This window comes from Phocoena sinus, chromosome 7 (genome assembly GCF_008692025.1).
Source record: "Phocoena sinus isolate mPhoSin1 chromosome 7, mPhoSin1.pri, whole genome shotgun sequence".
Lineage (NCBI taxonomy): Eukaryota > Metazoa > Chordata > Mammalia > Artiodactyla > Phocoenidae > Phocoena > Phocoena sinus.
In genome coordinates this window covers 110,122,948-110,143,493 of record NC_045769.1, presented here as the reverse complement: position 1 = coordinate 110,143,493, position 20,546 = coordinate 110,122,948, and the positions used below count along the sequence as shown (strand labels likewise).

The window sequence follows — 20,546 nt, the reverse complement described above, 5'->3', positions numbered from 1 at the left end:
TGTCAGTCCCAAACTCCCAATCTATCCCTCCCCCCACCCCTAGTAACCATAAGTTCATTCTCTAAGTCTGTAAGTCTGTTTCTGTTTTGTAAATAAGTTCATCTGTATCATTTTTTTAAGATTCCACGTATAAGCAATATCATATGATATTTGTCTTTGTCTGACTTACTCAGTATGATAATCTCCAGGTCCATCCATCTTGCTGCAAGTGGCATTATTTCATTCTTTTTAATGGCTGAGTAATATTCCATTGTGTATATGTACGTCGTCTTTATCCATTCCTCTGTCGATGGACGTTTATGTTGCTTTCGTGCCTTAGCTATTGTAAATAGTGCTGCAATGAACACTGCGGTGCGTGTATCCTTTCAAACCATGTTTTTCTTGGAATATATGCCCAGGAGTGGGATTGCTGATTCATATGGTAGTTCTATTTTTAGTTTTTTAAGGAACCTCCATAGTGTTCTCCATAGTTGCTGTATCAATTTACATTCCCACTGACAGTGTAGGAGGGTTCCCTTTTCTCCACACCCTCTCCAGCATTTGTTGTTTGTAGATACCTTCCCACTTTAATTTCTAATTGTTTTCTGATTATAAATAAAAATGAAAGTGATTTTAAAAAAAAAGAATCATGACCCCCAAATAAATGTTGGCAGTGGGCAGAGATGGGTGGGGAGCCAGAACAGACAAAGTAAATTAAGTAGGGCATTCCTGCCCAAAGGACACTAAAGGTCATCAGTGAACTTAGGATATGTGGCCCAGACATGAGCCCCATTCCCCAGGACAGCTGGTGATTCGAGGTTCCAGCCCCCCATTCCCTGAAGACTCACAGCTGCTCCTCTTCGTTATTCACGGGGCTCCCTCTAGAGGTCAGAGTGTGCTACTGACATGATGGCCAAGTAGGGCCCCGCAGCACAAGGTGGATGATCTCTCCCACAAAGGGGGTGGAGGGAAGGAGATTTAGTATGGTCCTTGTCCACCCCTGGAAGGTATCATTCTTTTCTTTGTGGGAGTGTGGAATTCCCCCCAGTGTTGGTCAGGTGGGTGAACCAAAATGGGAGTGCTGTGTGCTTGTGGAAGACAAAGGGAGTGAAGATCCCAATTATTGTGAATTGGCAGACTCCACGCTGTGGGGAATGGACGTTCTCCATATGGCCACTGATGGTGGGCAATGGAAATGTGGACCTCTTGGGTCTGGAGGGCCTTGTGTGGGGCTACAAATTCAGGTCATGGGCTGGAAGTCTAAATAAGAAATGAAGCAGTGAGGGAAGTCACAAAAGTAAGTCAAACACCCTCAGGAGGCAGGAACAGGTCCACAGGGCCTGGGACTGAAGGTTTCCCATTCTGTGCTGCTGATGTTATTAGCTGGTTTTCTAATGGCCACAAGCTCCTTCGGTGGCCAAGACACCTTCTTCCCACTGGTCCTCAGCAGTCCAGAAGTTGTAACCCTGTGGGTCAGTTTCCTGGGCCGAGAGTCAGGGTAGGGCCACTATCCTTGGGCTGCACTGCAAGAGCACAGGTGTAAACACAGAGGCAGCTTTTGGGAAGATGTCAAGTCAAAGTTAGAACCAAAGAAGTCCTCAGTTAAAAGAAACTGGTCAGAAGGAGAGTCTTGGTCATAACCAAAACAGTGATAGTGGAAAGAAACAGAGAAGAAAGGACTCAGCTGAAATGTAACAGAGGCAGGACCTGGGTCTATAAAGATATACCTGTAGAGATTTTCTTAACCCGTTATCTGTCACAGACCCCCTTTGACAGTCTTGTGAAACCTCTGGACCCTTCTTAGAAAAATGTTCTTAAATGCATAAATACCTAGGGATCCTGGGGAAAGAAATTATATACAAACATGATTATCAAAATATATTTAAAAAAACAAATTTGCGCATCGTAATACATGTGCTCCTTTATTAATATATTAAATAACAAACTAATATACTTTCAATATAGGAATGGTTGCAATTTGTGTTTTGAGATAGAGTTTGTGTAATGTGATATGAAAATATACGTGATTTTAATTGGTGACAAAGTTACAAGTACTGTTAATATTACCAAAATCTGTTACTTCTATTTGCAGTGGAAGGAAATGGTAATTTTCAGGTAGACATTAGTGAAAATAAACATGTACCTTCTTCCTATCCAAGTTCACACCCCTGTAAATTCTGTCCACAGACTCCACTCCAGAACACTGTTCTAGAGTCATTTTCATAAGGAACCCATTTCTTCTCCTTAGCGCCCTACCCAGGAAAAGTGGAGCTACGGTTTCTCCAGGTTTGCCTAGTATAAGGTTTTAGTTCAATTGGCTTATATCAGAACTGGGAGGCAAAATCCTTCATTTCTTCCAGCTCAATGTTTTTCAAACATTTTGACCTACAACCCATAATAAGAAATGCATCTTGCATTGAGACCCAGTGCACATACACACAACTGAAACCAAAATTTCACAAAACAATACTATATGTAGTATACGTACAGTACATAGTTTGCTAGGGCTGCCATAACAAAATATCACAGACTGTAGGGCTTAAGCAGTGGAAATTTATTTTCTCACGGTTCTGGAGAATGGAAGTCCAAGATCAAAATGTCGGCAGGTTAGCTTACCCTTCCCCCTCCCCATATCCTCAGGTCTATTCTCTAGTAGGTCTGCGTCTTTATTCCCATCTTGCCCCTAGGTTCTTCGTGACCATTTTGTTGTTGTTGTTTTTTAGATTCCATATATATGTGTTAGCATATGGTATTTGTTTTCCTCTTTCTGACTTACTTCACTCTGTATGACAGACTCTAGGTCAATCCACCTCACTACAAATGACTCAATTTCGTTTCCTTTTATGGCTGAGTAATATTCCATTGTATATATGTGCCACACCTTCTTTATCCATTCATCTGTTGATGGACATTTAGGTTGTTTCCATGTCCTGGTTATCGTAAATAGTGCTGCAATGAACATTGTGGTACATGACTCGTTTTGAATTATGGTTTTCTCAGGGTATATGCCCAGTAGTGGGATTGCTGGGTCGTATGACAATCACTATCTTTTTAAACTTGCTGTAACAAGTTTAAAAAACTTGGCTCGTTAAATACCCTGAATGTGTCGAAATCATGTTTCTCTATTGTTTCAAATTTAGCTAAAAACTAAACATAACATAATACAGTCCAGGAAGTGACATCTCCTCACCTTTGCCATATTCTGCTGATTAGAAGAATGTCACAGATCCTGCCACATTCAAAGGAAAGAGATTACACAAGGTCATGAACCCCAAAAGGGGAACCATGAGGGGTCATCCTAGAGTCTGTCCACCATACACACTTTGGAGGAGACAGAGTCTGAGTTTGGCCTAGGTAATAAACCAGATGAAGGTAATAAAAACAATGAATGTGAGTGAGCTCAAAAGCTTCACGTCCTTTACGTGTGTAGCTTTTAACAACTACACAATAAGATTGAGATAAGTAACGGTACTTTCATTTTACAGATGAGTTACCTGGAGGGAACTATATTTCCCTGGCTGGGGAGTTGGGCCAAGGGGAGTACCTGAACCTAGAGGAACCAAAGAGTCAGTATCATTAGACGACCCAGGCTCAGGCTGAGAACCATCTGGGTTCAGCGGCAGAGACCAAACAGAGCTTCACCAACACTTGCAGACCATCCACTGACATTTGACTGACCACCACAGGACGCTTGCATTGAGAACTTACTCTCTTTGTTGGCAGAGGGCAGTAGTTATTTGTTCTCTTGGTAACCACCCAGCAGATGTTATGCCTGATGGTGTCTTTGTTCAATCCATCCAAACTCTCTTCTGTGCACACTATCTCCAAGAACCCAAGATACTAATAAGCCCCCGCAACTGGCAGGGGGGCTTGAAGACCTGAGAAGTGTGGAAGGTTCAGCCTGGTTGGGGTACAAGAAGGCTGTCTTCAGCATGCCAAGCTCAGGGGATGGGAATCCTAAATCGTAGCAACACAACCATAGGTGAAGCATCTATTTTCCTTCAAGTATCCACTACGTGAGGGACTAGAGACATAAGTGAATAAAGCAGAGACTGTCTCTAGTAACTAAGGAAAATTTGGATTTCATTCATGTACTACGGATGTGTTTGTGATTATACCCAGCAAACATTTATTGAATCCTTCCTGTTGATGGGAGATATAAAGATGAATAATTTCTCTCTCCGCCTAATCCAGGAAGAATACATCGTAGATAGATTAGTACTATAACAGAGGGACTGAAGAAGTGTCCACGGAAGTATCCTGTAGGGCGGGGGGGAAGGAGAGGAATTTCACGGAAGGCTTCTTGGAGAAGATAAATCATTTCCCTTGCAGTTAGGCATTGTAGAAATGGCAGCACTCTGCTACATAGCTGCTGAAGAGTGAGGCCTATATAAAGCAAGGCTTGAGCAAAACCCTGGAAGCCAAGCTGTGTGGAGAATTGGTGGAAACTATGGTTGAGAGAGTACTCAACCATAATTGAGAGGTAGGAGGGACTGAATTATTAAGGCCTTTGAACTGGGTTTACGGGTTTGGAATAGATTTTGAAGTCATTGGAACATCATGGATGGAGAGAACAGATTCAGAGGAATGCTTTAGAAAAAGAACTCTGCGGAGGACAGGTTGAGGGTAGGAAGAGATTTGAGTGAGGCAGTGTTAGTATAAGCCAGACAGGAATTAATGACAGGTTGAGCCGAGGCTACGGAAGCAACTGGAAAGGAGGTGCAGAGGTCCACAGGGTGACCCTGGGAGATGGAAGAGTGGAAACCAACAAGAATTAAACCAAAGGCAGAGAAGATGGTGATGCCATTAACCAAACCCAGAAACAAGGGGGAGGAGTACACAGGTGAGGCAAATCAATGAAGATGTACGATATGTTAAGTCTCAGGGGCTTGTAAGACATATTTGTGGGACTGTAGGTATACAGTTCAAGAGAGAGTTATCTTGAGTTATCTTTATCACCACACAGACAAAATATTGAGTCATTTTCGAGAACAGTATTTGAAACTGTGAGAGTGCATTAAACTAGTTAGAAAGATAGTAGAGCATTGAGAGAGGGCTGGAGAGTGCTGTATATGTGAGAAAGAAGTAGAAAGCAACTTAATAGGGACAGAAGTAGAATCAGGAGAGAGTGTGGTTCTGGTGACCAAGGGAAGAATTTTTTTTTCTGAGCATAGCCAATTTACGATGTTGTGTTAGTTTCAGGTGTACAGCAAATTGCTTCAGTTATATATATATATAGTTTTTCAGATTCTTTTCCCATAGGGAAGCACATTTTAAGGAAGAATTACTGTTGGTAAACTAGACAAGATGAGAACTAAGCCAGGACCATTGGGTGAGGTGAGTAGGTCACCGGCAACTTTGGGGAACAGTCTGAGAAGAGTGGCAGAAGCAGAATGGACTGCCTAAGGAGAGAGGAGGCTAAGGTATATCACACCAGTTACTTTTAGGAGAAATTTGAGAAGGGAAGAGTGTGAGAAAGGAAAGTGCCTTGAGGAAGGAGAGCAGGTATTTGAGACATTCTTGTAGCCACGAGCTACTCTTTTCCTCGCAAGAACACAGCTGTGCACGACAGGAAGAAGGGATGTGAGCCCCATTTATTTCTTAACACAAAACTCCAGATCTAAATTACCATCTGGGAAGGGAGGAGGGGGACATTAACTCTATTGTCAGATTCAGATTTTGCTCCGGCAGCTTTGGCTAAGTCTACTGCAGCTGTATAAACTCCATCCCTCCACCCCAAACAAAACAACAAAACACCACCGCCTCCCTCCGCTTCTTCGTAATCTGGAAAAACCGAGCAGGTGCACCGTGCCGGAGTCCTGCGCCAAAGGCCCCTCTCCGAGCCGGCTTTAACCCGAAGGTGCTCGGCTCCCGAGCGGGTCCGGCCTGGTGTGCAGCTCCCGACGCGGCGCGCCGGGCGCAAACCCGACAGAGTCGCTTCAGTTCCGCCCACCCGATCTTCCCACGATGCTCAGGCTTTGCGGGCCGTGGCCTCTGTGGGGACATCAAGAACAGTCAGGAAAGCCCTCGGCCCTGCCTGCAGCCCCTTCGGCCCGCTGCAGTCGGCCTCCATTACCTTTTCCCGCGCCGCACCGCCCTCGGGAAAATGAAACCTTGTGGCGTCAGCTGAGGCAAAAGGGTATGAGCTTTTTACTAGGCAAAGAGAAAATGCAGAACCGACTTTACACAGCAAAGGGGTGTGTTGCCCCAGCCCGGTCGCCCGGACGCCCCGCCCAGGCCCGCCCTCTCGGCACCTGGGACTACATTTCCCAGAGGCCTCAGCGGCCCCCGAGGGGCAGGCCCGTCCGCTCTCCGCTCACACTGAGCAGTGACTGGCTTCTCCGGAGGAGGGCGGGGCCTACACCAGCCAATGGGTCAGAGGCTCGTTACGGCGGCGGAAGCAGCGGCGCTGGGCTGAGGGGTGGGGGGCAGAGTGCTAGCGCCTCGGCGGCAGCGGCGGGTCCGGGAGCCCGAGGACGCCGGCTCCACAGGCGGAGAGCGCACGAGAGCGAGCTCGAGGCGGCGCCGCGGCCACTCGGCGCAGCACTCAGGTAATGGCGGGACGGGCGCCTGGGAGCGGAGGGGAGGAGAGGGGAGGAGACGAGGGGGCGGGGCGGCCGAGCCGGGCTGCAGCGTCCTTCCCGCTGCGCGTCCCCGGGGAAGGGCAGCGGTCCCTCGTCTCCTGCGGCGCAAACCTGAGCTCTTTCGCGAGCTGAGCACGGCTTTTGGGCCGGCGGCAGAGGCCGGGTGTCCTGTGGCAAGGAAGGGAGAGGCGTCGGGAGGGCTGGGCTGATTCGGGCGTGGGGGCGTGGCGGGCGTGGGCTTTGGCGGGGAAGCTGAGAGGCCGGGGGAGCGCGGGCGGGCGGGCGGCCCAGGGAGTTTGGCTCCTGGAGCAGTTTAAAGTGACTCTCCACATCCGGGCCCTGCGCCCGCCGCTTTCAGACCCTGACCGAGGCGGGGCCTCCGAGCTCCCCGCCCCTTTCGCCTGCGGCGCTTGTCTGCCTCTGCCATTGGCTCAGCCTCGAGAGGTTTGGGCTGCCCCGGCGAGGCTCGCGCCTGATTGGCTGGCAGTCGGCGGGAGGGTGGGGCGGGATCTCAGCGCGCAGGCAGCGTTGGATTGGTGCGGGCCCCGGACTGACGCGCCGGGCGTGGGGCCAATGGGCGGGCGGGGGAGGTAGGGGCAGGTTCGGGGGAAGAGGACTGGAGCGTAGCGGCAGCCGGGCAGCGGGGGTGAGCGGGGCCGGCGGGGCTGGACAGCGGCGGGCCCGAGGCGGGCTGCGACACGAGTCGTCCCCGCGACCTCGGAGCCCAGCGCTGCCACCGAGATGGGTCCTCCGCGGCACCCCCAGCCCGGCGATGTGGAATCGGGAGGGGCGGGCGGCGGGCGGCGGCAGGTAAAGGGCACACTGGTCCCGGGGCTCCTCAGAACGCCTGCCCCCTCCCCAGGGATGGAGTCTCCGAGACCCGGAGTGTCTGGAGACCTGTGTTCTCCGATCTCAGCGGGGGACTTCAGGGTGGGGGCAGGATTGCGGGCGTATCGGGGATATCGGCTCCTGAAGGAGGAGTGGGGGTCGATTTTAGGGAAAGTGGTGAAGGTCTCGGTTCCCTTTGGCTCAGTGGGGCTCTGTGAAAGGGGCGGGGGAGAAATCCGTCAGTGGAGGCCTGTGCAGGAAAGCGTTTGGGAATTCCTTTCGGATCAGGTCTTGATGGAAGGTTTCTGATCCCTTCTTAGGATAGGGCATCTGCCTCCGATTCCTCCTGTGACACACTGATGACAGTTCTGTTCACCTTGGTGTGAGGCTTAAGTCTTTCAAAGGCACATGCCATTTGTCTTGAAACTTTACACAGAATATATGTATTGTGTTAAGATCTGTCACGTGGATGTTATACACAATGCAGTGCCGACTTTGTGGCAATCCACAGGTATTGGGGGGCGGTGTCATAATATCCCCCAGCACCACATAAACGATTTTACCATTAATTGAACCTATGTACATCAAAAGCTTAAACAGTTTACACCATTTCTGCACTGTATATTGAACACAAGTATCATTTTAGATAGATGATGCTACATTTGCTTTTCTAAGGGAAGATGTAGGTACTAAAAATGCTTTACTTTCTCATTGATTCTAATATCAGAATCCAGTAATAACCATATGCCTATGCACTGCAGGTGGAAATGAGTTCTCAACAGTTTCCTCGGTTAGGAACCCCCTCCACCGGGCTAAGCCAGGCTCCTTCACAGATAGCCAACAGTGGTTCTGCAGGATTGATAAACCCAGCTGCAACAGGTGAGATGTGTGATATTTTTCTTTATTGCTTCCTGCTTTAAAAATATTGCCAGTTTTCTAATTTAAAAATTAGCAAATTTTTTGTGGGATTTTAGTAAATACTAGGTTATCAAATTTGAAAAATGGATATATTACAGTTCTAATTTAAATAGGGCTTTCTTTCTTCCTGTTTTAACCACTTGATTCACATGTACAGAGTGTACATGAAACTTACAGTGAAGCACGCCTACAAGAACATTTTTTTTAATGTATTAATGTGTTCTTATTTAATTAAGGCCCAGAGGTGTAATAATAATGCCATGAGGGATGCAAAGGTGTGTAATGCGTAGGTCTTGCCTTTCAGGAGCTTACTGTATAGGAAAAGAGATTTTAAAAAGATGTGTATACGCACATATATGCAACTTGGTTTTTAGTTGTGTACTCTTTGAATGCTGAAGATCAGTGGCCTCAGCTGGTGATGATTTTGCCCCCCAGGGAATATTAGGCGATGTCTCGGTACACTTTTAGGTGTCACAAGTAGGGGGTGCTGTTGGCATCGGATATTTAAAGGCCCGGGATGCTGCTAAATACACGACGTTAAGCAGAACAGCCCCCAACCCCACAGCAAAGTATCTAGTCCAGTCAGCAGTGCTGAAGTTGAGTTACTCCTTCAAATAATTCTGTATTCTGTGTATAAAGTGGAAAGGTGGCATTGCGAAGTGAAGTAAGGTACTCCTTTTTTTATTCCTCTTTCTTTACAGCCTGATTTCTATGTTCCTCATCATGGTAAATGGTACTTACCATCTACTTATTGCTCAAACCAGAAACTCAGGCATGGTGTTTAATTGTTCTGTCTTTGTCTCTCACCTGTGAGCTGTGGCCTCCTTCCTATTGCTTCGCCTCCTTCCTGCCAACTTAGTTTTTGTTACAAATTTATTTTAGTTCTCTTTAGACTTAAAGTAACTTTAAGCTACTTTATTCCTCCTGCTTAATAGTAGCTGCTCATATTTTCTGAACAGATGATAAGTTCTCAGCCTTCTTGACCTTGGGACTTTACACAGTCCAGTTTTGTTTTGTTTGTTTGCCACAATCTTTCTTCTTCCTTTGCACACTGATTTATCTGGCTAATTCTTTGTTCTTCCTTGAGGTTTCCTCTCAGATGTCACTTTCTCTGGGAAGTCTTTACTGACTCCATCATCCACAGCAACGCAAGGTCGGGCCTCCTCCTAGAATGAAGGCCAGGACCTATCTGTCCACGCTTCTTGTATATGCTATCCTCGCTACAGGGTAGAGGTTAACAAATTCTTATAGCGCCACTTCAAGTTCCTGACCCCTTAACAAAGATTTTTGACAGTGTTTTATCTTTTGTATGAATTCACAGTGGAATTTTTTTTTTTTTTTTTGGCCAAGCTGCATGGCTTGCGGGATCTTAGTTCCCTGACCAGGGATTGAACCCAGGACACAGCAGTGAAAGCGCCAAGTCCTAACCACTGGAGTGCCAGGGAATCCCCACAACAGAATAATTTAAAGGAGCATAGCTAAAGATAATTTTTTTTAATAGAAATCCATTTTTAATTAATTTATTTTATTTATTTATTTTTGGCTGCGTTGGATCTTCGTTGCTGCACGCGGGCTTTATCTGGTTGTGTCGAGCGGGGGATACTCTTCATTGTGGTGCACGGGCTTCTCACTGCAGTGGCTTCTCTTGTTGCGGAGCATGGGCTCTAGGTGCATCAGCTTCAGTAGTTGTGGCTCGCAGGCTCAGTAGTTGCGGCTTGAGGGCTCTAGAGCGCAGGCTCAGTCATTGTGGCACACGGGCTTAGGTGCTCCACGGCATGTGGGATCTTCCCGGACTGGGGCACGAACCCGCGTTCCCTGCATTGACAGGCAGACTCCCAACCACTGCGCCACCAGGGAAACCCCAAAAGAGAAAATTTTTGAACATCTATTTGCAAGAATTATACTGCTCATTAAAAAGGGTATCAATTAGCAATAATTGCCCTCAGACTTTGTTGAGAAGGAAATCATTGACTTAGACCCAAATTGTCTATAATTTTACTTCTGAAATGTGTATGTTGTTTCCTTCAGTTGCTCTTAAAAAGAAAATAAAAGTTTTCCTTAAGTAGTTAGATGTTTTTCTATATTTCCTGGTGCTCTTATTGGAAGAAATAAGTTGGGATCCTACGCATGTCAGGATTTCAAGTACATGTTCACAGTACAGAAGTATAGATTACAACCGTTCTCTTAACTACTGCTTCAAGGTTCTTTTCTGATAAAAATAAACAACCTCAAATACCTAGAAGGAAACGATACATAGTTGCAAAAAGAGCTTAGTGGAGAATGGTCAGTGCATTATATCTTAAATGAAAGTGTCAAAAATCAAAGTCTTCCTGGACAGATAGGTTTGGAGGAAAGTTATGAAGTTGTCCATTTCCTTTAAAATTTTAATTAGGGGAAAATCTGGGCAGTGGGGAAGGTTAAAAATCAGTTGATAATGGAAAGACAGAAGTAAAAGTCTTTATTCACAAGCATCACATATACAGAAAATACTAAATGTTTTTTAAAAGCTGTTGGAACTAATAAGTGAAATTACTAAAGGTTGCAGGATAAAAGTTCAGTGTACAGAAATCAATTATATTTCTAAATACTAGTAATGAATAGTGAAATTTTAAAAATGTCATTTACAGTATCGTTTAAAAAAAAACATAAAATACTTAGGAATAAGTTAACAAAATATGTGTATGACCTGGGGTCAGAAAATGATGTAAAACATTGCTGAGAGAAATTAAAGACCTAGATAAATGAAAAGATCTATCATGTTCATGGATTGGAAAACTCAGTATTTTCCTTTACCCAGAGGGATCTGTAGATTCAAATGAATCCTAATCAAATTCACATCAGGTACTTTTCTAAAAATTAAATCTAAAATTTATGTGAAAACCAAAGGACCTAGAATAGCTAAAGCAATTTAGACAAAAAAGAAGAAAGTTGGGGGACTCCACTGCCTTACTTCAAGACTTGGTATAAAGCTGCACTACTCAAGACAATGTGATATTGCATAAATATCCAGCATAAATCACTGGATCATTGGTACAAACTAGAGGATCCAGAAATAGACCCACACATAATGGTCAATTGATTTTTGATAAAAGTACATAGATAATTCAATAGGGGAATGATAGTCTTTTTAACAAAATAGTGCCAGAACACCAGAATATCCATATGAAAAAAAATAAACCTTGACCTTTACTTCCACTGTGCACATAAATTAACTCGAAATGTATAATTATGGACCTAAGTATAAAACTTAAAATTTCTAAAAGAAAATATAGGAGAAACTGTTTGTTACCTTAGAGTAAGTAAAAATTGCTTAGGGCACGAAAAACATTGGTTATAAAGGAGGCAACTAATACACTGTACTTCATCAACATTAAAAATGACTGCTCTGCAAAAGACACTGTTAGTAAAATAAAAAGGCAAGCTACCAAATGAGAGAAGACATTTGTGATAAATGTGTCAGCAAAGGACTTACATCTGGAATATATAAAAAACTTGTAACTCAATAGCAAAAAAGGCAAACAGCTTGTGTTTTTTTGTTGTTAGTTTGTTTTTAAGGGATGAAATATGTGAATAGACACTTTACCAAAGATGCTATATAAAGGCCAGATAAACACAAAAGATATTCAACTGTATTAACTCCTCAGGGCAATGCAAATTAAAACCACAGTGATAAACTACTATACACCCACTAGAATGACTAAAACAAAAAGACTGACAATACCGAGTTTTGACATGTTTCTCGAGCAAGCAGAACCCATGCATTGGTGGGAATGCAAAGTAATCCAGCCACTTTGGTAAGCAGTTTGGCACAGTATGTTAAAAAATTTAACGTAAGCTTACCATACAACCCAGCAGTCTCATTCCTAGGTGTTTACCCAAGATAAATAAAAATATGTGTCACACATACAGTGACTTCTCCTTCAGTGTTCATAGAAGCATTATTCATAATAGCCAAACCCTGGAAAGAACCCAGATTTTATCAACTGGTGACTGGATAAGCAAAGTTTGGTTTAATCCATACAGTGGAATACTACTCAGTGGTAAAAAGAAGCAAACTAGCGTTGTAAACAGTAACGTGGATGAACGTCAAAAGCATTTTACTGAAAGAAGCCAGACCCAAAGGACCATATACTGTGTGGTTCTATTTCTATGAAATTCCAGAAAAGACAAAGCAGTGGTGATAGAACCATCAATAGATCAGTGGTTTCTAAGGAGTAGGGGTGGGAGGGAGGGAATTGTCTGCAAAGGGGCATGAATGAACTTGTTAGAGTAAGGGAAATGTTCTATGTCATGATTGTGTTGTGATAACAGTACTGAATACATTTGTGAAAATTTAGTTTTATACAAAAAATTAGTAGATTTTATATGTAAATTGTACCTCAGTTAATAAACCTGATTGATTAAAAAATGGACAAGATATGAACATATACTTCACAAAGGAAGATGTATATGAATGGCCTATGGTCACATAAAAAGAAGTTCAACATTACCAGTCAGCATGGAAATGTTAATTAAAACCACAATGAGATACCCAGTACACACCCACTAGAATGTCGGTGTGTCAAGAATCCGTGAGGATGAGGAACAACTGGACCGCTAGTACACCGCCGGTGGGAACATGAGATAATACAACCACTTTGGAAAGTACTTAGGCAGTTTCATATGAAGTTTACCATTTGACCCAGCCATTCTGCTCCTAACTTGTTGGTGAGAATGTAAAAAAAAAAATCATTGAACTCTCTTTAGAATAGCCATTTTATTGTATGCAAGTTATACCTCAATAAAGCGGTTTTAAAAATCAAAATTTTAAAAAATCTGAATGACCTAGGAGAAGGGTCAATGTATAGCAGAATATAAAATATATTAATCTTTTCTCCCAGCACTTTTTTCCTCCAAGAGAAAATTTCTGATTTTTTTTCCTGAGATCATTGAACAAGGACTCAGAGTACATATGGATATTTATTCTAGAGTTGTTGACGATAGCAAAAATTTGGAAATAACCTAAAAGCTCATCGATGATATAATGGTTTAAAAAGGTATAGTACATCTATTCAATAGAATTTCATTTAGCACTTTTGAAATGATGCGGTGTATATTCTATATTACTTAGCGATTCCACTCTAAGGTGGAATCCAATAGCAATGGTAATGTTCACCAAAAGTCATACACATGAATAATTACTAGCATTCCTATTCATAATAGTAAAAAAAAACCCCCAAAAAACCTGAAAACTAACTGGGAGTAAAATGGGTAATTTGTGATTTATTCAAGCAATGGCATACTGTACTGAGAATGAAGGAGCTATGGCTACATGCAGTAATATGCACAAATCTTATACCTATAAGTGAGAGAGCCAAGAACCAGGTACATTTGTTATGAGTATATTTATATAAGTTCAAAAATAGACAACAGTAACCTGTAGTTTTAGGAGTTAGCGTAGTGAGTATCATTGGGAGGTACAGTGACTGGCATCAGGCTGAACAGAGGGTCTATGGGGAAGCGGTAGCATTCTGCTTGTTGATCTCGGGGCTGGTAACTCGGGTGTATGCCGTTCGTAAAAGTTCATTGAGCTATACATTTGTCTTTATGAAGGTTACAGTTAAATAAAAAGTTACGTAAATAAAAACCCACCTAAGATTAAAGAGCTGAGAAGTGTCTGACGTTTTACCAAGATAGTAACTTGGTGCCTTTAGGGGATAGACTTTGGGAGCAGCTTTACTTTCTTTATAGTTTTCCAAGTAATTAAAATTTTTTATGTAAGTATAATCTTTATGTTCAGAAAAATAATGTCAGTGTTGTTTTGGGGAAATGATAGTGCAAATTAATATTTTCACAGACTCTCCTCTTTCATTACATTAGTTCCTTGATTTTTAATAAATTTTTTAATCATTGTGTTCTGAATTCACAGCATTTTAAAATTTATTTTTATTTATTTTTGGCTGCGTTGGGTCTTTGTTGCTGCACGCGGGCTTTCTCTAGTTGTGGCGAGTGGGGGCTACTCTTCGTTGCAGTGTGCAGGCTTCTCATTGCGGTGGCTTCTCTTGTTGCGGAGCATGGGCCCTAGGCGCATGGGCTCTAGAGCGCAGGCTCAGTAGTTCTGGCGCACGGGCTTAGTTGCTCCGTGACATGTGGGATCTTCCCAGACCAGGGATCAAACCTGTGTTCCCAGCATTGGCAGGCGGATTCTTAACCACCGCGCCACCAGGGAAGTCCCAGTTCCTTGATTTTTTTAACTTAATTTTTAAATACGTTACGTGTTCTCATGGTCCAAAATTCCAAAAGAAAAAAGAATATACACTGAAAAATATCTCTCCTTCCTGTCCCCCACTCATCCACTTTCTTTCCTTTCAGGCAACCAAGATGCTTTGGAGATATGTTATCCATATTCAAATACAAATGTATTTATATTTGTGTGTATTTTATTTACTTTTTCTCTGTTCTGTACTTTGGTATTTTCGTATATCTTTTTCACAATATATATATATAATACATTTTCCCATAAGAGTACCTAAAAAGCTTTCTTGTTTTATTTTTATGGTTGCATGGTAGTGTGTTGTGTGAGTATACCATAATTTATATAACGAGTCCCCTATTGATGGACATGTAGGTTTTTCGGTTCCTTTGCTAGTATAAAAATACTGAAACAGATAACTTGTACCTGAGTCATTTTACACACATGCTGTGTATCTATAGGGTACAGTCATGCAAGTGGAATTGTTGAGTCTCAAAGGGTGCATGCATTGTAATGATGATAGAGCTTTACTTGTTCACTCTGTAGGGATTTGGACTGAGAAATTGGTTACCTTTTTTTTGGGGGGGGGGCGCACCACACAGCACGCAGGACCTTAGCTCCCCTACCAGGGGTCAGACCCGTGCCCCCTGCAGTGGAAGCATGGATTCTTAACCACTGGACCGCCTGGGAAGTCCCCAAGTCACCTTTTTAATATTAGGTTTTTATAACTTTTTAAATAAATATTTTAAATGAAATTGCCTTATATCTTATATTACAATTTCAAGTATTTGAGGTCATTCTAGATAGTTTTCAGGCCCTTTGTTCATAGGAGTAGGAAATTACAATCTTTAAAACAAGTCCCGTGTTCCATAGGTGTGACTTTCGAGTTTGCTCTCCATCAGGGGAATTTGATGCCCAAGTTTTCCTTGTTAAGAAAATCTCAGAAGGAAACGGTCAGTTTATCAACCCTGCAACTTAACTGCAAGCGCCACTCTCACATGTGCCGTTATGTTATTTGATATTGGAAGGGCATGACACGCTGTTTCACCTTTCATGTCTTCACTAGTCAACGATGAATCTAGTCGAGATGCTGAAGTCACTGCCAGGGAGCACGTGGGTTCCAGCAGCTCCCTACAGTCCCGTGAAGAGAAGCAAGAGCCTGTTGTGGTAAGGCCCTATCCACAGGTGCAGATGTTGTCTACACACCATGCTGTTGCATCGGGCACACCTGTCACAGTGACAGCCCCGCCAGCACATCTGACGCCAGCAGTGCCACTCTCATTTTCGGAGGGACTTATGAAGGTAATGGAGAGGTTTAAAATTTCACATTGAACGACAGCTAAAGACTGGCTAGTATTTCTGACAGTGCTCACAGAGTCTTAGGCTGTATCCTAGGATCATAGCTTTTTCTTTTTGACCTATCAGTTCAGCTCCTCTCTGTAACTCAGAGTTGCGCTGTTCTGCAGTGCCTAGTCTCGTGCCGCTGGGCAGTTGGCATCACAGGATCTTTTCTCATACCCATTTTGACGTTGATTTTATTTCAAGTTATGGGCGTGCTAGTGTAGCTTTTATCTTGGAGTGGCACTCTTCTCCAAGGTTTTGTTTTGATAGCTTGCTAATTTGGGTGTATCAGAATATCGCCTTGTGTATTAAACCATATGGATATGTGTCAGTTACTGGGAGTTTTGTTTACTTCCAGCCAAACTTGGGAGGCGGCACGGTATAGAAGAAAGAATGTGGGCTGTGAGCCATACAGATCTGGGCTTTATTCCCAGTTCTAGTTTTTACTGTCTGTGTGGCTTTAAGCAAGGGTCTTAGCCTTGCTTTGTATGTTTCCACATCTGTAACATGGCAATGCTAGCACCTCAATGGAGAGGCTGTGATGCTAAGAGATAGAACATGTGAGGCTTCGGGCATCCTTCCTGGCGCTCTCCAGGTTTGATTTGTGTGCGTGTGTGGAATGAAGGGCATCGCTGGAAACGCTGTTGATCTGTGTCGTGTGGTTTTCTGTTCGCAGCCGCCCCCGAAGCCCACCGTGCCTAGCCGTCCCATTGCTCCTGCTCCACCTTCCACCTTGTCACTTCCCCCCAAGCTTCCAGGGCAGGTTACCGTTACCATGGAGAGTAGCATCCCTCAAGCTGCAGCCATTCCTGTGGCAACAATCAGTGGACAACAGGTTTTTTTCCTCTTAATTTGCTGATTTTCAAACTGAGATGCCAAACTGTTGATCATTATTTACTGAATGCCAGCAGTACATTAGGCACTGGACTAAATCAAAAAGTAACTGGTCACCGGTATCTGCAAGGGGACAAGAGGAGAGTGGACAGAGAAGGATGGCCTCGGGAGTGAGACCAGTATGCACAGTGGTCTTGTCATTCGGCCCGTACGTAGTGGGTATCTGCTGTGTACGAGGCACCCCCTGCAGTGTGAGAAGCAGATCTAGATAAGACAGCCCGTGACCTTGAGGAGCACAGGAGTCCGGCTGTGCTTGGTTACAGGCGCAGAACTCCAGTGGGCTGAGGACAGCCTCACAGCAGCAGTGCTTCTCTAAGGCTGTTCTCTGAGGACGGTGATGTGTGTCTCTTGGGCGACTGGCGGGTTCCCTCAGCAGCCTACCAGTTGTGAACCTTTATTTTAAAGTCTCATGTTTTAACTTAATTTTTTTTTTTGAAATTGCAGTCCTCCTCCATAATATGTATTATTTAAATATTTTAAATTACTTACCAATGAAAACTGAATCTCACAACTCACTCCCTTCAAGTTTTCAGGAGAAAAATGGTATTCCAAAAAGGTGCACTGTGGTGTTTTTCATTTTGTCATATTGCTGAGTCCTCCCAGAAGTGCTGGAATGCCCACCTGAGAAGCACTGGCATCAGGATCGGGCAGGTGTGAGGAAGGGACAGGTAGGGGTGAGCTGCAGAACTGATGGGCGAGTGCCCGTTGGATGCTGACTGAATTTACTTAGAGATCCTGGCTAGCGTAAAGCATACGTGAGTGCAGTGGCGTGTAAAGGAAATAGTGATAATAAGAAAAAATAAGCTATAGGCCAAGACAAAGAAAACAAGGGTAAAAGCCTACTGTTGAAGATGAGAGTGTCTGAAAGTGGACAGTCAGATGTGTCATCAGTGATAGGAATCTAACAGCTAGCTAGATTCAAGGCAGTTGATGGGTCCTCCCTGCCCCTTACCACATGCCTGCTGGCACAGGGCATCGTGCAGTATGCTGTGAAAAGGAAACTAAATGTCCTTTCCCTTGGGGTGCTCACTATCTTAAGAGGAACAACATGACCCACATTTGGAGGCAGCTGACTTCCTAGAAGCAATGGCTAAGCACCCGTGGCTAAGACCAGACACTTGGAAATAACGTTGCATCCTGTTTCTTGCAGGGGCATCCCAGTAACCTGCATCACATCATGACCACAAACGTACAGATGTCTATCATCCGCAGCAACGCACCTGGGCCCCCTCTTCACATCGGAGCTTCTCATTTACCTCGAGGTAGATAAAGGCTGCGTGTTTTCTTCAGACTCCTGAAATGCAGTGACAGGTGTACGTTTGGTAGAAGATACAGTACACAAAGCGTATCCAGAATGAGCTTTTTAGCGTTGCAGGACAGCAGAGATAAACGCAGATTCATGCACGTTTTTAGCGTGGCCTAAGAGGTGCTTGTTACAGTTGTATTGCAACACACATGTGTGTGTGTGTAAACTCAGAGCAGTTCAAATTTTCTCTATGGTCTAAAAATTGGCCTTTATACTGAGGAACTCCTGAAAGCTGTGGTCGTGTAAATATGGGCTTCATTTTCAATAAATGAGTCACAAATGTTAACACTGAGTATTTTTGAAGTTTAGTGAAAATGCTTAGTCAAATCTTTTTATTCACATGGCAATAAGATGAATTTATTCTTACAATTAAGTGCTGATAGGTTGTAAGGTATTAAGCTTAATGGGTTTTTTCAGTTACTTGATCAGAAATTGTTCCCTTCTATTGGAGAGGATAAAGTTATTGTCGGCAGAGTCAGGCTAACAAATACTCTCTCTCGATGTAACTTAGTGGTGGTTCTCAGAGTGAGGGTCACAGACTGCAGGGGGACCTGTGTGAGGTCGAAACGAAGACGTGTGCCCTCTTGTCAGTGCTGATATTGGCACTGATGGTACAAAGGCAGTGGTGGTTCAAGTGAACTCTCACTGGTGGTTAAACTGCTGCAGCCTTGGCTTGAATCAGGGTAATAACAGCACCGTGCTGTGCTTCACTTCTACATACTTGCAGTTTAAAAAAAAAAAAAAATAGCCAGTTTCATTTAAGAACACCCTTGAAGAAGCGATACAGATGATCGATCTTATGAAATCTCAGCCCTCGAGTGCACGTTCTCTTAATTTTCTGTATCATGAAATGGGAAGCGTACATAAAGCACTTAAGCTGAATACTGACATACTGAGCTCATAGGGAATATAATTGTAGCTATTTAAATCGTGAGCCCGGAAGCCATACTAATGAAAAAAATGCTGTTTTTCCAGGTGCAGCAGCTGCTGCTGTGATGTCCAGTTCTAAAGTAACCACGGTCCTGAGGCCGACTTCCCAGTTGCCAAATGCTGCTGCAGCTCAGCCGGCAGTACAGCACATCATTCACCAGCCAATCCAGGCACGCCAGGGTTGTGGGTAGTCAGCCAGCAAGCGTTAAGCGCCTACTCGGAGTTATTCGCTCTGCTTGGCACTGCGCGAGTCCTTGAACCTCAAGCGACTTTGGATCTAGCTGCCAAGATGTAGAGAAGGCTGAATTACATACAGTGTCATGTGATCCGCTGTAGGAGTTTAGGAGAGAGGTAGTAAGGGGAGGCTTTTGGTTGGGATGGGTGTGGCAGTGGGGATTCAGAGGCGTGAAGGGGGGCAGCACTGTGAACAAGGCAAGGAAGATAGTGGTGGTTGTACACGATGTGGAGTAAAGCCTAGTTAGAACTGAGGGATTCTAATTTGGATAGGGGTGTGTGAACCCGTAAACATTTTATGCACATTTTTACGCACATATGTATGCTTTTTGAGGAAGACGGTCCATGCCTTGCAACTTTTTTCAAGGAAACCTGTGGCCTCAGTACTACTGAAGTATAACGTGTTACTGCGTGATACCGTGTCTGTCTCTAAATTCGGGGCTCTAAGATGAAGACTGTAAACTTGATATTGTACACAGCAGAGAGCTACTGCGTCTTTGGAATATACTGATATATGGTCAAAGAAATACCTTTGAAAGATTTATCTAGCTGAATCGCGTACAGAAGGTAGAAGTTCAGTGCCTTTGGGGCCAGACTGGTAGCGTGTATGAAATAGCTGGGTTTAAGATACTACAGAAGAGTGCTGACTGGGACGCGGGGTAAGATATGTCTAGCCTAGGGCTTTCACATTAAACAAAATAAAAGACCTTGCTGGTAATAAAACACATTTGGAGACTGATTAGGGCCCCAGGAGTATAATGGTAGGAAGGGTTGGAGAAAGAGGAGAACCAAGGTCAAGAGCTCAGTAGTGAGGAAGACAGCACAGCAGTCCTAGTGTGAGAGGACAGGCTGTGAGAGCAGCGCCATGGGGACGAGGTCTGCAGGTGCGAAACAGATCAAGAATGGGCAGAGTTTGCTGAGTTAACCTGCACGTGGCAGGAGCAGGAAAGAAGGACTACTCAGGAGAGCTCGGATGACTGGAGAATCTGACAGTGGGCAAGCGGGTGAAGCCCAGTGTGGAACTCGTTAGTCAGGTGAAGATTTTACACACAGATGTAGGGGTAAGGGAAGTATATCCGTATGGAAACATCTAGAAAGCTTCTGGGCACCCTGCACCTTCCGCTGGTAAAGAATGCTATTACCACGTGTTTGCCTTTTTTGCCCTCAGATGGCATGAGAGCCAGCATCCAGTTCTGAGTAGGCCCTCTGTGGAAAGCCCTAGGTTGTGTCGTCATGAAAAGTGTCTGCTCCAGGACCAGCGACAGCTCTGTGGGAACTAGAGCTGAAGGGCTAGATTCCA

At 44.1% G+C, this 20,546-nt stretch overlaps 1 protein-coding gene and 1 long non-coding RNA gene across 9 annotated transcripts in view; one reads left to right on the top strand and one right to left on the bottom strand.

The window, feature by feature from the left end:
• Window positions 1–5,555: 5,555 nt before the first annotated feature.
• Window positions 5,556–6,181, bottom strand: LOC116756989. Its single transcript, XR_004350814.1, has 2 exons — window positions 6,056–6,181; window positions 5,556–5,973 (listed from the first exon to the last, which is right to left on the bottom strand). It is a non-coding gene; the product is annotated as an uncharacterized LOC116756989 (long non-coding RNA).
• Window positions 6,182–6,364: 183 nt separating this feature from the next.
• SAP130 (Sin3A associated protein 130) overlaps window positions 6,365–20,546 on the top strand; it is a 75,859-nt gene continuing 61,677 nt past the window's right edge. For 2 of the 8 annotated variants that reach the window (XM_032637774.1, XM_032637776.1), the window contains exons 1-6: window positions 6,401–6,530; window positions 8,153–8,270; window positions 15,608–15,843; window positions 16,559–16,717; window positions 17,927–18,038; window positions 19,058–19,182. In XM_032637774.1, coding sequence (XP_032493665.1) covers window positions 8,159–8,270; window positions 15,608–15,843; window positions 16,559–16,717; window positions 17,927–18,038; window positions 19,058–19,182 — 744 coding nt within the window. In that variant the 5' untranslated portion in view covers window positions 6,401–6,530; window positions 8,153–8,158. Of the gene's footprint in view, window positions 6,531–7,167; window positions 7,210–7,304; window positions 7,374–8,152; window positions 8,271–15,607; window positions 15,844–16,558; window positions 16,718–17,926; window positions 18,039–19,057; window positions 19,183–20,546 lie in introns of those variants that run through there. The other 6 variants (XM_032637772.1, XM_032637773.1, XM_032637775.1 and 3 more) reach the window with 5 other exon arrangements.